The sequence below is a fragment of the Delphinapterus leucas genome, chromosome 19 (assembly GCF_059928025.1).
Source record: "Delphinapterus leucas isolate spDelLeu-1000000601 "Yukka" chromosome 19, BTC_Dleu_Yukka2, whole genome shotgun sequence".
Classification (NCBI taxonomy): Eukaryota; Metazoa; Chordata; class Mammalia; order Artiodactyla; family Monodontidae; genus Delphinapterus; species Delphinapterus leucas.
The window spans coordinates 53,838,514-53,851,969 of NC_143147.1; the positions used below are offsets into that span (position 1 = coordinate 53,838,514).

The following is a 13,456-nucleotide window of genomic DNA, read 5'->3' on the forward strand; positions in this document are numbered from 1 at the left end:
ACTGTTGCTATGACCACACATCTCAATTGTGTTTAGATAAAGGACTTTACACAGAGCTATGAGTATGTGCCTAAAAGCTTTTAAAGAAATAATCCCAGAAGCTGAGCTGAAGTGTATCAAAAATAGCAGACCCAAAACCCAGGTCACTAGATAAAACTATTGATTTAAGAAGACCTCATAGATATACCTGCTTTGCTTTGTAATAAACATTGCCTTAGGAAACAGGAAAATAAAGAAGTAATAGAGGACGTAACGCAGGTCTGAAAATCATGGGAAAAATGTAGTAAGAACAGTTAACGTGAAATCATTACTACACCATTATGGACCCCTTAATGAAGAAGGGGTTAGTTAACCAGGTGCTGGCAGTATTTTCAGATACTTATTAAGTTACCAGGTAGGTTCAATTTCAATCAAGTTTATTATAGCATCCTGAGCCATTGTTACAATGAATTTATTCCAGATTTATCTATTTTTTTGCAATGAAATAAAATGTAAGAGTAATAACACTGTTCTGGCATTTATTTGTAGCATACATCTTATGAGCTGAGTACAGGGGCTGTTTTATTCATCTTTGTATTCTGTAGGAGTGCACTTAAACATAGGAGATGTTTAATAGGTATTTTAAAAAATTACTGTAGAGCACTTTTAACTTTCAGAATGTTTTCAACTTTCACAATATTATCTCATTTTTGTCTTTACAATTACCCTGTGGGATAAGTAAGGAAGAGAATACAGTCTCTTTTTTATGTGAGCAGAAACTGATGTACAAAGAGATTACAACTTCTGCCCCAAGTGTTATAGCTAACCTGTAGATTTCACTCCAGCCCTAAACCCTTCTTTCCTTAGTTCTGTCAAAGTTCACAAATGGAATCCCTAAGCTACAGGCAGCTCAGAAATAGTATACAGCAAATATATCCATCAACGAAAATTACTAATCATTTATTATGGGCAGGGAACTCTGTGAAAGATACAAAATAATATGAGACATGGGCCCTTATAGGAAAGCAGTTTATAATGTAGCTACGGTCATAAGGCATATTTAACATGAATACTATTGTTGACTTCAGATGTAAGCGATAGTGTTATATTTCCTTATTAGACAAAGAAAGGTATTTCTATTGCCCTATAGGTTATAAACACTTGTATTTTCTCTTGTAATTTGTGAGACATTAGCTGTAATGTGGCAAGGATAGTACGATGGCAAAAGTTATGACTCACCAAGCAGTCTCTCAATGTCATCCACAACCACACAACTGAGCTGGGATTTATATGCATCATCAAAGATCTAGAAGAAAGCAAAACCATTTATTATCTCACTGCCCTCCATAATTATGACAATTTCCAAGAAGACAAAATTTAGCTAATTCTTGACCAATGCTCAAACAAAACACAGTAAAACACCCAATATTTCTGACTACACAAAACTAGAATTTAATAGAGCTTCAGAACTTGAAGAGTTCTTACAATTTTAAAAAATTAATTAATTTATTTATTTTTGGCTGTGTTGGGTCTTCGTTGCTGTGTGTGGGCTTTCTCTAGTTGTGGTGAGCAGGGGCTACTCTTCGTTGAGGTGTGTGGGCTTCTCACTGCGATGACTTTTGTTGCTGTGGAGCACGGGCTCTAGGCACGCAGGCTTCAGTAGTTGTGGCTCGGGGGCTCTAGAGTGCAGTCTCAGTAGTTGTGGCGCATGGGCTTAGCTGCTCTGCGGCATGTGGGATCTTCCTGGATCAGGGATAGAACCTGGGTCCCCTGCACTGGGGATAGAACCACTGCCCCACCAGGGAAGCCCAAGAGTTCTTACAATTTAAAAGAGAGGAAACTGAGGCCCAAAGCAGTTAAATGACTTGCCCAAGATGTCACAGCTGGATCATGGCTGAGCAAGGGCAGGGTAATGCTGCTTTCAGCTCTAAGAGCTGGATGTGTCACACTGGGGCGTGCTGAGGAACAGCTGGAATTAATCAACTGACAAATCCATCAAGTTTATCATAATGGTCTCTCCTATCTATGTCAGAAGCATGACTTCAGTGTTATGACTCAAGAGCTAGATGGAGCCACAGGGATGTGCAGGGTAGAACTGAATATCATTTTATTATCTATAAGAATTGTGGCCTGTCAAACAGGAATAACACAGAAAGCAGAGAATTCTGTCAACTCAAATCAGACCACAGCAACCAAAGTGTTTACAAAAGAATTAAAGCTGGTATAAAGGATCAGATAGATGCATGTTAGAACTAGACAAAAGATAACAGAACATTATCTTAAGATAACCAAAGAAATGCAAATTAAGCAAACAGTGAAGGAAGCTGTTATATGCTGGCAAGGATGTAGCAATTTCAAGCCAGACAGAAGAATTAATTTATGTATAAATTTAATGTCAGTGCTCAAGGCCTTGAGACCAGCCTTTCTGTAAATGTTGGGCATTCCTATTCCAGTGACCATAACTGGGGCTCAGTGAATCCCACTGGTGTCATCTGTAAGAATTAATTCCTGTATCCCAGCCTAATCTGATTGATAAGTAACCTCAGTGCACCAAGATGGTAACCACGCCTCTCCCAAGTTTGTTTGTAGTAGCACAATATTCCTTACTGGGTATCTTTTAACTATAGAAGATTAAGAATTAGGTATAGAAATAAAGTAAATTAAACCTAAAATATTAATCTTTTTCATATTAAGTATAAAGACAATCTGTGAATAGTTGGTCTTTAAACTTCTGTAACAATTAACTTACCATGTTAGATTAACAGATTAGCCTTGTTAGTTCAATTTAAAATATGCAGTTGAATAATTAATTTTGATAAACTTTTATGTTGGAAGGTAAAATATAACTTTAATAGCCCTCCAAATGGTAATGGTAATCTGAGATTCACCATAGTTATATTATTAGTTTTAATTTATTACTAAGTAAATGTACTTATAGATTTACTTTGAAATTTAGAATGTTTTGTTTGTTAAACAATTGAAGTACATCAAAGAGAAAATAAAATATTTTAAATGTGTAAATATTGTTTAAAATATTTAAAGAAATTTGTTATAAAAGTCTCTTTTTGAACTACCTTTTACTAGACTTACAAATAGAATAAAAGAAGTGGACTTAATTTATTTTTATTTATTATGTATTTATTTATTTTAATTATTTGTTTTTATTTTTGGCTGTATTGGGTCTGCGTTGCTGCGCGTGGGCTTTCTCTAGTTGCAGCGAGCAGGGGGGCTACTCTTCATTGCGTTGCGCGGGTTTCTCATTGTTGTGGCTTCTCTTGTTGCACAGCACGGGCTCTAGGCTCGTGGGCTTCAGTAGTTGTGGCGTGCAGGCTCTAGAGCGCAGGCTCAGTAGTTGTGGAGCACGGGCTTAGTTGCTCCCCGGCATGTGGGATCTTCCTGGGCCAGGGATCGAACCCGTGTCCCCTGCATTGACAGGCGGATTCTTAACCACTGCGCCACCAGGGAAGTCCCAGGGGTGGACCTTTTTAAAGTTTAAGTTTTCTTTTGTGTTGAAAAACTGGATTTTAAATTATATAATTTTAATATGTTGAATTTTAATTTTTTAGACCTCAAATTAGCTACACGTGGTCTTTTCTATGCTCAAAAGTCGCCCTCACAGATGCAAAAACAACAAAAACAAAAGCAAAATAATAACTCATGTTGACAATCTAGATGGTAAGTTCCTCCCCAACATACTGTATATATATATATATTTTTTCTTTTTTTTGTATATTCTTTAAGGTAGGAATTGTCTTCCTCAGTATTATGTTTTCAGGGTCTGATGCCTCACAGGTGCCTAATAAATGTTTGCTGTATGCATGCATGAAAGAATGCCTCTGTTGCTTTCCTTTGCACCATCCCCCATACCCCTCAGTCACCCTCCCACATTGTATCAAAATCTCACCTACCCTTTCGTCCTTAGCTACCTGTCTCCTCACTGGACTGTGAGGTGGAAAAAGAACTTTATTCATGTTATCCTCAGTACCCAGCATAGAAGAGTATTTAGTAATAATATTTGCTCAATGGATTCAATGGTTGAAACAACACAAGTTCTAATTCCATCTTGCCGTAAGTCACTTGTTTCTCTTCTCCTTTGGTATAGCATTTTGTATATTGTGTATATATTAACGGATTCATTGTATTCTTCCCTATATTACACTAGATTTTAAGCCCTGTGAAGGCAAGTACTATTGTATTTATCTCTGTATCCACATCACTTCATATAATGCCTTATCAGAAAGTAATCAATAAATATTTACTGAAGGAATAAATTTAAATTTATGCATTAAATTCAAGTAGAAATACCAAGTAAGTAGTTGGAGATATAAGATTGAAGTCAGGGTATGGACATCACCCTCAGGGCAATGACTGCTGAAACCATGAGAGAGGCATGTGATCTTCAAGGAGAAATGGTAGAACTAGAAGAATAAAGAGCTAAGGACTGAATCTTGGAGTGTTGTTCTATTCATTCATTCAACAAATATTTTTGAATTCCTATTATGTGTCAAGCACTAATGAAGGCAATGGAAAGAGTAATGAGTAAGGTCACATGTAACTATAATAAAGCATGGCATCACGATGTTAGAGGAAATACCAGATGATGTGCTGGTATACAGCACGGGAGCGGTGGTAGTCCTTGGGGATACCCTACACATCCTGGTTCTCTCTCTGGCACATGGTAGGATTGTACTTCCTTACCCCCTCTTAAGTTAGGGATGATTATGGGGTTTGCTTTAAGTAGTAAAATGTGAGTACAGAGTATATCACTTTCTGAAAGGAGCTTTAAGAGCCACTGCTTGATTCATCATACATCCTTTATCCTGCTTTGGCTATCATGGAATCGCATGTGAGATGGAGTCTCTATTACCTATTAGCTTGAATCTCTGAGAAACTATGGCAGAGCTTCCCCTCTGAGTCATGATGGACATGTAATGTGGGCAAGAAATAAACTTTGTTGTGTTAAGCCCCTGAGATTTTCAGTGTTGTTCATTATCGCAGCATAACTTAGCCTATTGCTACTGATAAGAGCTTATGGAGTCAACGATGGTCTCCTAAATTTAGGAAGTGACATTTAAGCTGAGACCTGAAGGATGAACAGTGCAGTAAAAACCAGGAAAGAAAGTGTTCTAAGCAGAGTGTACTGATTATTACGAGGCACAGAGATGAGAAAATTTAGGAGCACTGCAGGAACTAACATACAGTCAATAAGAATTAAAATGAAGAGGTGTCAGCGTTGGTGCTGTGTGTATGGGGAGTGGTGGGTGAGAGATGAAGCAGAAGAGAAATGGAAGAGACAATGGAAAAGTTTAGAAGCAGTTCCACTGTGGTTCTTTGCTCTTTTTTGAAAACTGGACCATATAGCAGCCAATGTGGTATCCTGCAAACTCCGGTGATTTTAAGAAGTCACTGAAAAAAATGCTTGGCTCTTTAAAACATTTGTTCAGAATTCTACTAAGGGCTCTGATGCAAGCATATCATTCTGTCTGGCAGGCTGTAATATCGTGGATTAAAGCCACAGGGGCCCAAGACATCATGGACTGGCTACTTGCATTAGTTTTACACTTTCCTTGAATCAGCCCTTCTCCCTTCTTAAAGCTTACAGGGCTACAGGAACCTTATTCAGGACTCTGCTGGGGTCTAAACTGATGATAAATTTATATGCAGTCTCACTAACTTATCTCAGATACTGTGATTCACAAAGCATTACAAATCATTTCACAGCTGACGACATGGGTTACCTATAACATTTTAGAAGAAAAATACCTAGAGCAGTCTTTAATTTAGTTTTTTTTACAGACAGCTCTTAATGTACTAATTACTACCACGGGGATAGGGGTACTCACAGCAAACTCTCTTAACAACATACTAACCATGACAAACGCTATGCAATTCCAGTTGTAATCTGACCAGTTTCAGTTAACTCTGCTTTAATTTAAATACACACACACACCTTTCACTTCTTACACACACATTCTTTTCCTTATGTAGTCACGAGTGTAATATAAGGTCATCACTCTTTCCCTGAATCCATGTTTCTGCCTAGTCTCCTCAGCCTCTTCCATTCTTGGCTTCCTGGCCCAATGCTAAATAAGGAGATACTCAGATTCCACTGGCAAATATATGCGATTAGCTGCCAGACTAAAATCTAAGTGAGATATTTACATACTGAGCTGGGAAGTTCTACCATAACTTTAGGTAGATAAACCCAAAAAGGAGGAGAGGTACAAGAAGGAAAGATGAAAGAAAAGTAAAATTGTACAAACTGCCGCAGCTCGAATTGAAGAACTAAAGTGCCAAACTTGCCGTCAGTAACCGCACACAGCAAATACACAGTGCCTGCTCCAGACCAAACGTCCAAACAACATTTAGCCAGGTGGGCTGAAGCTGGGGCTACTAGTGGTATCTTACAGACTCTTTAAAAAATTAACTTAAATTTTGATCCTTTCATTTAGTAAGATGAAAGTATGATGCTCAAGTCTTTTCTTGCTGAAGAGGTTATCAGAAGGGGATCATAGAAGTTATCATGCAAAGCAGGACACTTGAAAGGTGGGAGTTGTTAATAATCATGCTGGAACAACAGGTAAAAACCATGATTGCACACAGCACATTGGAGTGTATGGTCATCCTAGTTCTATCAGGGAGTTTCCTGTAGAGTAGGTAAAATTAGCAGAATAGACGTATTCTTAGAGTCAGGTGAGAAGTCTGAAAGAGAAGGCTAAAGAAACAGAATGGAAGAACGGAAGAAAGGAAAAATGTGGAAAAGAGTGTCAATAGTCAACAGGGAAAAAATGAGAGGTCTATTCTAGAAGATGAAGAACGTCTCTAGAAAACAGAGTTCCATAGTCTATCTCTAGCTGTGGACATAATGAGGTTGTCATCATTAAACTCTCTGGTGCCTCCACTGTTGCGTGCAAAGGCAGGTGTAGTGCGTCATGAGAGACAACGTGGAATGTGTGGGGCCTGGGACTGCAGCAAAGGCATGCTGGAGGCCCTGTGAGAGGAGGTGTGGGGCTCCTGCTGCCAAGGGTTTAGGGGCAGGTCTGTTATGGTCCTGAAGGACACAGCAAGCTCTCAAGGCACAGAGCCCGCTCCTGGAATCTTCAGACAAGCTGGGAGCCACCTGTGTGCAGGGGAGGGGCAGCAGCTGCAGACGCTGGAGTCTACACGAATACAAATGGGAACACGCCAGCATTAGCTCCATGTTAATCCCAGCCTTTCAGAATCACAAACCACAGCAAAGCGTGTTCTAAGTAGATTCTGTCCTCCTTTTTCTATAACCTCTAGCGCTCTGAGGTAAGTGAAGCCAAATTTTCAGGTTCTTTGGGGGCTGTAAGAGCTCATCTCAGTTCTGAAGTGGCTGGCATGAAGTACCTAGTTAGTAGAAATCTGATGACAGTAGGAATTTGATGACTTAGAAAATCCCTAATGTAGTAAATCTGTCAGCAATTAGTTGAAAGAATACTCTAATCATATTTGGTAGCACATAAAAACGTAAATGAGCAAATTCAAATTGGTGCTATCAGTAATAATCTCTAGTTTCTAAAAATAACTTGGGAGCAGACCAAGCAAACATTAGTTGTCTTCTAGTGAAACTGCCTCAGGAAGTGGACCTAAACTTTTGGCAAAGCACTCAAGCTTCCTGGAATGACCTTAAAATCCCTTATTTGTTCTCCCTGCTTTTCAGGAAAAATTCTTAAATTTTCACATGACATGAGCGACAGAGTGGGGTATTTTTAATAATATAAAAAGTCACAAGATCTGAAAGTTAAATTCCACTATAGAGCTACACCATCTTCCTTTGTGTGCCGAACAGATACAAACATCAAAAGACAGAGTGTATTAAACAAAAACAACAAGTGCTCGTCCCCCAGCAGTACAGGGACCTGTAGTCACTTCCGGGGTGTCCACTTCTCTCAGTTAATGCATGCACAATCTTCAACAAATCAGCTACATGATATATTAGGATGTTAACCAAAAACATCCAAATTCTGTTGCTTAGTAACTGCTGTCAAAAGATCCAATTTCCAGCTCTGCTCTTTGTATGGACTAAACCATGAAAAGAGGAGGATTAGGCACCACGATTCTGTTCTGTGCAGACTACAATTTGCAGTGGGATTTACAGGAGGATATTCAAAGAAGATTATTTCTTTCTTGCAAAGCTAGTGGAAAGGAAAATTTCTTCCATTAATTTTCAGTCCTTTTAAAAACAAGACTATATTATGCTATTAATGGGTATAGTTTTATAAATCACTAATTTTCTACTTAATTTTGTTCAAACAATGTAGTCACATCAGATTGTTCTATTTCACCTCTGTACTGATTGTATACTCGGAAAGCACCAACATTAGGTAATTAGTTAAAATCAAATTCTACTGCTTTGTTCTTTTGTTCATTTAATGCCATTAATAGAACTAGTAAAATAGGGTTTTTTTTTTAAGTATACATGCAAAAATGGATAAAGGAATGAAAATTTTTAAACAGAATAAAGTTGGGGAAACAAAAATAAAATGGGGGAGAAGAGAAAGATCTGTGAACACTTCAAATATCTTAATGGAACACATAGTATCCCCCCCAGAATGTAAGGATAATACTTCATACAGACTTTGCTAGTACTGAGGAGTTTATCTATGGAGAAAGGATTTATTAAGCAGATTAAGTATAAGGTGAATTTTAAATTAATTGAGAATAAACTACTTTCATATATTTTAGCACCATCTGTATGTGAATAAGAATACCTTAGTTGCAATTAAATCTTAGATACTCATTAAAGCAAGCCTAATGGCCCTCTCTACTAACAAAAACTCATCTCTTGGTTTAAGTAATAAAATGGTATATAAAGATATTCTATGACTTAAGTATTCAGACCACCTCTAAGAAAAATTAATGTATTATAATATTTCTGAGTTTCACAAACTATTGCCATTGCAAAACATTTTGAAAAATCTTTAAAACTGAGGATCTAGTCATTAAAATGTAGGTGAATAAATGATTTTAATGCCAATCTTTTACCTATCAAATTTGCAAAAAATATATATATATTTTTAACATCTTTATTGGAGTATAATTGTTTTACAATGTTATGTTAGTTTCTGCAAAAAATATTTTAACAACATCAAGTTCGGGCAAGAGCCCAAGGAAACTGACACTCTTATATGATGGGGCTGCAAGTGTAAATTAGCACAACTTTCTTAAGAGGTGGGCTTTATAAACATTAGTATTTTTACATAAGTTTTAATAGCAATACTTATAAAAATTTGAAAACCATTAATATTTTTACCTTAGCAATCTCAATTCTGAGAATTTATCCTAAAGAAATAACCAGAAGTGTATGTGCAATAATAATAAGTAAAAACAACCACTATACTTTACTGAGCACATATTATATCCCAAGGCACTACGTGACACCGTACATAAATCACCATCTCATTTAATTCTCGTAACAACCCAATGAGGCAGCTGTTAATATTATCTTCATTTGGTAGATGAGAAAACAGAGGCTTATATGTTAAGTGACTATAAGAGCTGGTAAGAGCAGTGGAGCTGGGATTCAAATTCAGGTCTATTTGAAACCTAAGTCCAAATTCTCAGCCAGTAAATCAGGATGCTACTCTCAGAAAAATGTAATAAGAAAATGGGGGCAGTGATTGGGAGTTCTACAGAATATTGTTTATAATTGTGAAAAAACCTGGAAACAACATAAATGTTCAACAAAAAAGCAATGTTTAAATGGATATTATACAGCTATTAATTTAACATAATATTGAGATACATTTAATGACAATGAAAAAATTTCATATTAAGTGAAAGAACCAGGTTTAAAACAGTATGTCCAATGTGATCCCCAATATATGTGTGTGTGTATGTGTATCAGAGTAGAGAAGAAAATAGAAGGACAAATATGGGCTTTATTTTCTTCTGTATCCTTTTCTGCATTTTCTAAATTATTTTTGAAATTGGGAAAAGCTACATTTTGGGGGTGGGAGGGAAGCATTTAAAAGGAAAGAAATGTCTTCTCCCTAATGATAAAGAATTATAAATTATTTGTGCTTTGAAAAAAAAAATCTTTCCATCTTCACACTAAAAAAAAAGAAGGGAATAGAACAATGGTGGGAGGGAGACTAGAACTACTAAATAATGGCATTAATATTTCATTTTCAAAAGCAAACTGGAAGACTTAGCACCTTTAGATGGGTTTGAGCCCTCAGGCTTTTGTCAATCTATCATTAGGCAACAATGTGAAAACTATTTGCAGGGAAAGATTTTGCAGTATTTCTAATATATTTCTAAGACACCTATGCTTCATTCTTTTCTCTGTTCTGTTCTTTAGTCACAAGGAATAATATTTTCCCCCAAGGAAAACCCAAAAAGTCTTAATATGAATTTATTATACTGTTGAAGCAGAAATGATTTTTGTAACTTTAAGGGTACAAGGATGATCCAGACAGTGAATCATGAATCCAAACCATTTCAAGTAAGCTTGTATAGACACTTATTTTTATACACCTTAGCCTTCTACTCATCTGAAACCCTACCTTGAAAGGCTTCAACAATTTAAAGATTAAATCATAAGTTATTAAGCCATTAATTTAACCATTTAAGCCTCCAAAATCAGCACATATTACCTTCCCCCCTCAAGTCAATTTGCAAGAGATTGAAATAATAAAAATGATAATATCTCACACTTGCAAAGCAGCTTTGATGTGCAGGAGCCTAAAATACTTCAAAAAAAAACTTTATAGAAAAAACCAGGACCATCCACCCACATCTCAGAGTACATGTGAGGTAGAAGCTGGCAGCTGGTGGAAAGCAGTGGAGTAATTTACCATATGCACAGAAGACGACTACTTTGAACAAGTATAAGGAATAGATGGAGTTAGGAAAATAGAATCAGCTGTTCAATTAAATGCTAAGTTCAATGGCCACCAATTCCAAGGGTTATTTAAATTTTCAACAAAAGCGGTTTAAAGGTTCCCTTTAAAGGGAAAAAGACCAAAAAATAAAGAAAAGCAACCTCTACCTACATTAGGGAGGTTACTGGTCCTAGTGATTCTGTCCAGATTTTCCTGGGAAGGATAGATACTACAGGTCTCACTTCAGACACAGAATAAACAGACTATGATATTTAAGTTCTTGATCTACAACATTTCCCTTGCTTTCACACTCAACTTCAAAGACCTTACGCAGAATATTTACCTTGACGTTTTGGTGTGGAATCCTGTTCCAAGCTCCGCCTCCTCTATCCATTTCAAGCAATCTACACAAATGATTTTCTGCTACCTGCACAAACATGAGACTAACTTCTCAAACTTATATTTTTTTGGAGTCTGCTTTTGAAAGAATGTATTTTCCTCTTCAATCTCTTCCCTAAAGAAAAACTAAGGTAATTCTATCCTACATCTTTATAAAGTGAGGGCCTAAGAACAAGGTAAAAGAACATCTGAGCTGTCTTTACTAGGCAGCAAGCCCATTCTCAAGATTCTTTCCCCTCATTCTGATTTTCTCACATCTCTTTAACTTACAGTAAGTTCTTATTTATAAAAGATCAAGCATGAAAAAAAGGATTTAAGTAAAATAAATACTTCAACTAAATATATAAAAAAGAATCTTTCTTCACTGTCTGGGAGTATGCAAAATCAGAATATCAGTGGAAATTAAGTGAGGTGAAACAGGCATTAAGAGTGTTCAGCATTGATTTTTGTTGTTTTTGTTTTCTGTTTTTAATGAGCAACCACCTACTATCCTAAATGCCTTACATGGTACCTGCTTGAATGTAAGAGCGATGAACCAGACGATCTTAGAGTTCTTTCAGCGCTAGGATTCTATGTTGTTCTAACTTTCACCAGTGGTTCAAAGCAGCTGTATTAAGAAGGTGACAAATGGCACTTGGAGAAAGGCAAAAAGACAAGGACCGCACTAAGTCTGCCAAGCAGACTGATTACTATCTAATATACCACCATCTTTCTGTAGGGGTTTTGAGAATATCTTTCCAATGATACACCTCTGTTCTTTCCCAAACTATACAGTCAATTTAATTGACCCTAGTCTGACTTTTTACATTGATGAAAGAACTTAAAAAATCCTAAATGAATTTGCTCCACTCTACTCAAACAATCTTAACTGTGATCTTTCAATCAAGACAATACAAACTTAAGAAATGAAAATTAGTCATAATACACACTAAACAAAGCATAATTTGGAAGATAAGGATACTCTACTAAAAATGCATTACAAAGTTAAATACTATGTCTAAAACAGTTGCTGTTTCCCACCAAATTCTGCTGATAATTTAATTCTACTTGAGAAGAACATAACTGCCATGGCATATATATATACACACACAAGGACAGATATATATGTACATGTGTACGTACACACGCACACGCGCGTGCACACACATCTAAGAGATAGGAAATTAAAATGAAAGTAAAAATCCTGATACCTTCTTCATGGCCTGACACTTGGCTGTCTCAGAAAAGCCAATCATCTTATCAGGAGAACAGATCTTGATGAAGGGGAAGTTGGATTCCTCTGCGATCTTTGCAGCCAAAGCAGTCTTCCCACTGTGAGGAGGACCTGCATAACAATACGAGCAAGTCAGGGGAAAAAAGCCAACCTAAGCAAAGAGGAATAAAACAAGTTTAAACTTTTATCCACAATGTACTGAGGCCTCAACTAGTTGCTCATTAACATTTCCTGACACAATTTCATGGCAGACATGTTTTCTCTTATTTATTAGCAACTAAATTTAATGAACTGATTAGCACTTCTCAAAAGTATATTGAAATATATTCCTTCTTTCTTTCTCACATAACCTTAATCTTTCAAACTTCTGGCTAAATATACAAAATGCAAGCATTTTGCTTCTTTAAAAAGAAAGAGAATGCATTCAAATGCATATCAGTACCTATGTTATTAGTTCTATCAAATCATTTGTCTGACAAAAAAATACAATCTTCTTAGGAGGTGATATTAGGGGCAGGGAAAACTGCCTTATTAGAAGCAAACGTGACTTAAAGAGCTAGGAAACTAAAGACTCAGGTCTTCTCATGAAAGCAACCAAAGCTACAAACTTACTTAATATTTAGACATCTCCTCCTTCCCTTCTGTGTAATAAAAGATGTGCCCCTCTTCCAACCATAAACTGACCAATCATTCTTTCCCATCTTCTCAGGAACCTGACATTATTATTATTTTTTTTAATTTTATTTTTTATACAGCAGGTTCTTATTAGTTATCCATTTTATACATATTAGTGTATACATGTCAATCCCAATCTCCCAATTTATCACACACACACACACACACACACACACACCACTTTCCCCCTTGGTGTCCATACATTTGTTCTCTACATCTGTAAGGAACCTGAAATTATTGACTGTACCCTCTCCCCCATATGTTCCACCCCTCCCTCTTCCCTGGAGCCTTACCAACGGCATTTAAACACGCTCTAGTCTACTGACAGTTTAATAAACAA

General features: G+C 36.6%; 1 protein-coding gene across 4 annotated transcripts in view; it reads right to left on the minus strand.

The window, feature by feature from the left end:
- The window catches only part of NSF (N-ethylmaleimide sensitive factor, vesicle fusing ATPase), a 157,106-nt gene that overhangs the window by 29,063 nt on the left and 114,587 nt on the right, over positions 1-13,456 (minus strand). For all 4 annotated transcript variants that reach the window (XM_022589013.2, XM_089901362.1, XM_089901363.1 and 1 more), the window contains 2 exons: positions 12,419-12,552; positions 1,219-1,285 (listed from right to left, as the gene is read on the minus strand). In XM_022589013.2, coding sequence (XP_022444721.1) covers positions 1,219-1,285; positions 12,419-12,552 — 201 coding nt within the window. The remainder of the gene's footprint in view (positions 1-1,218; positions 1,286-12,418; positions 12,553-13,456) is intronic.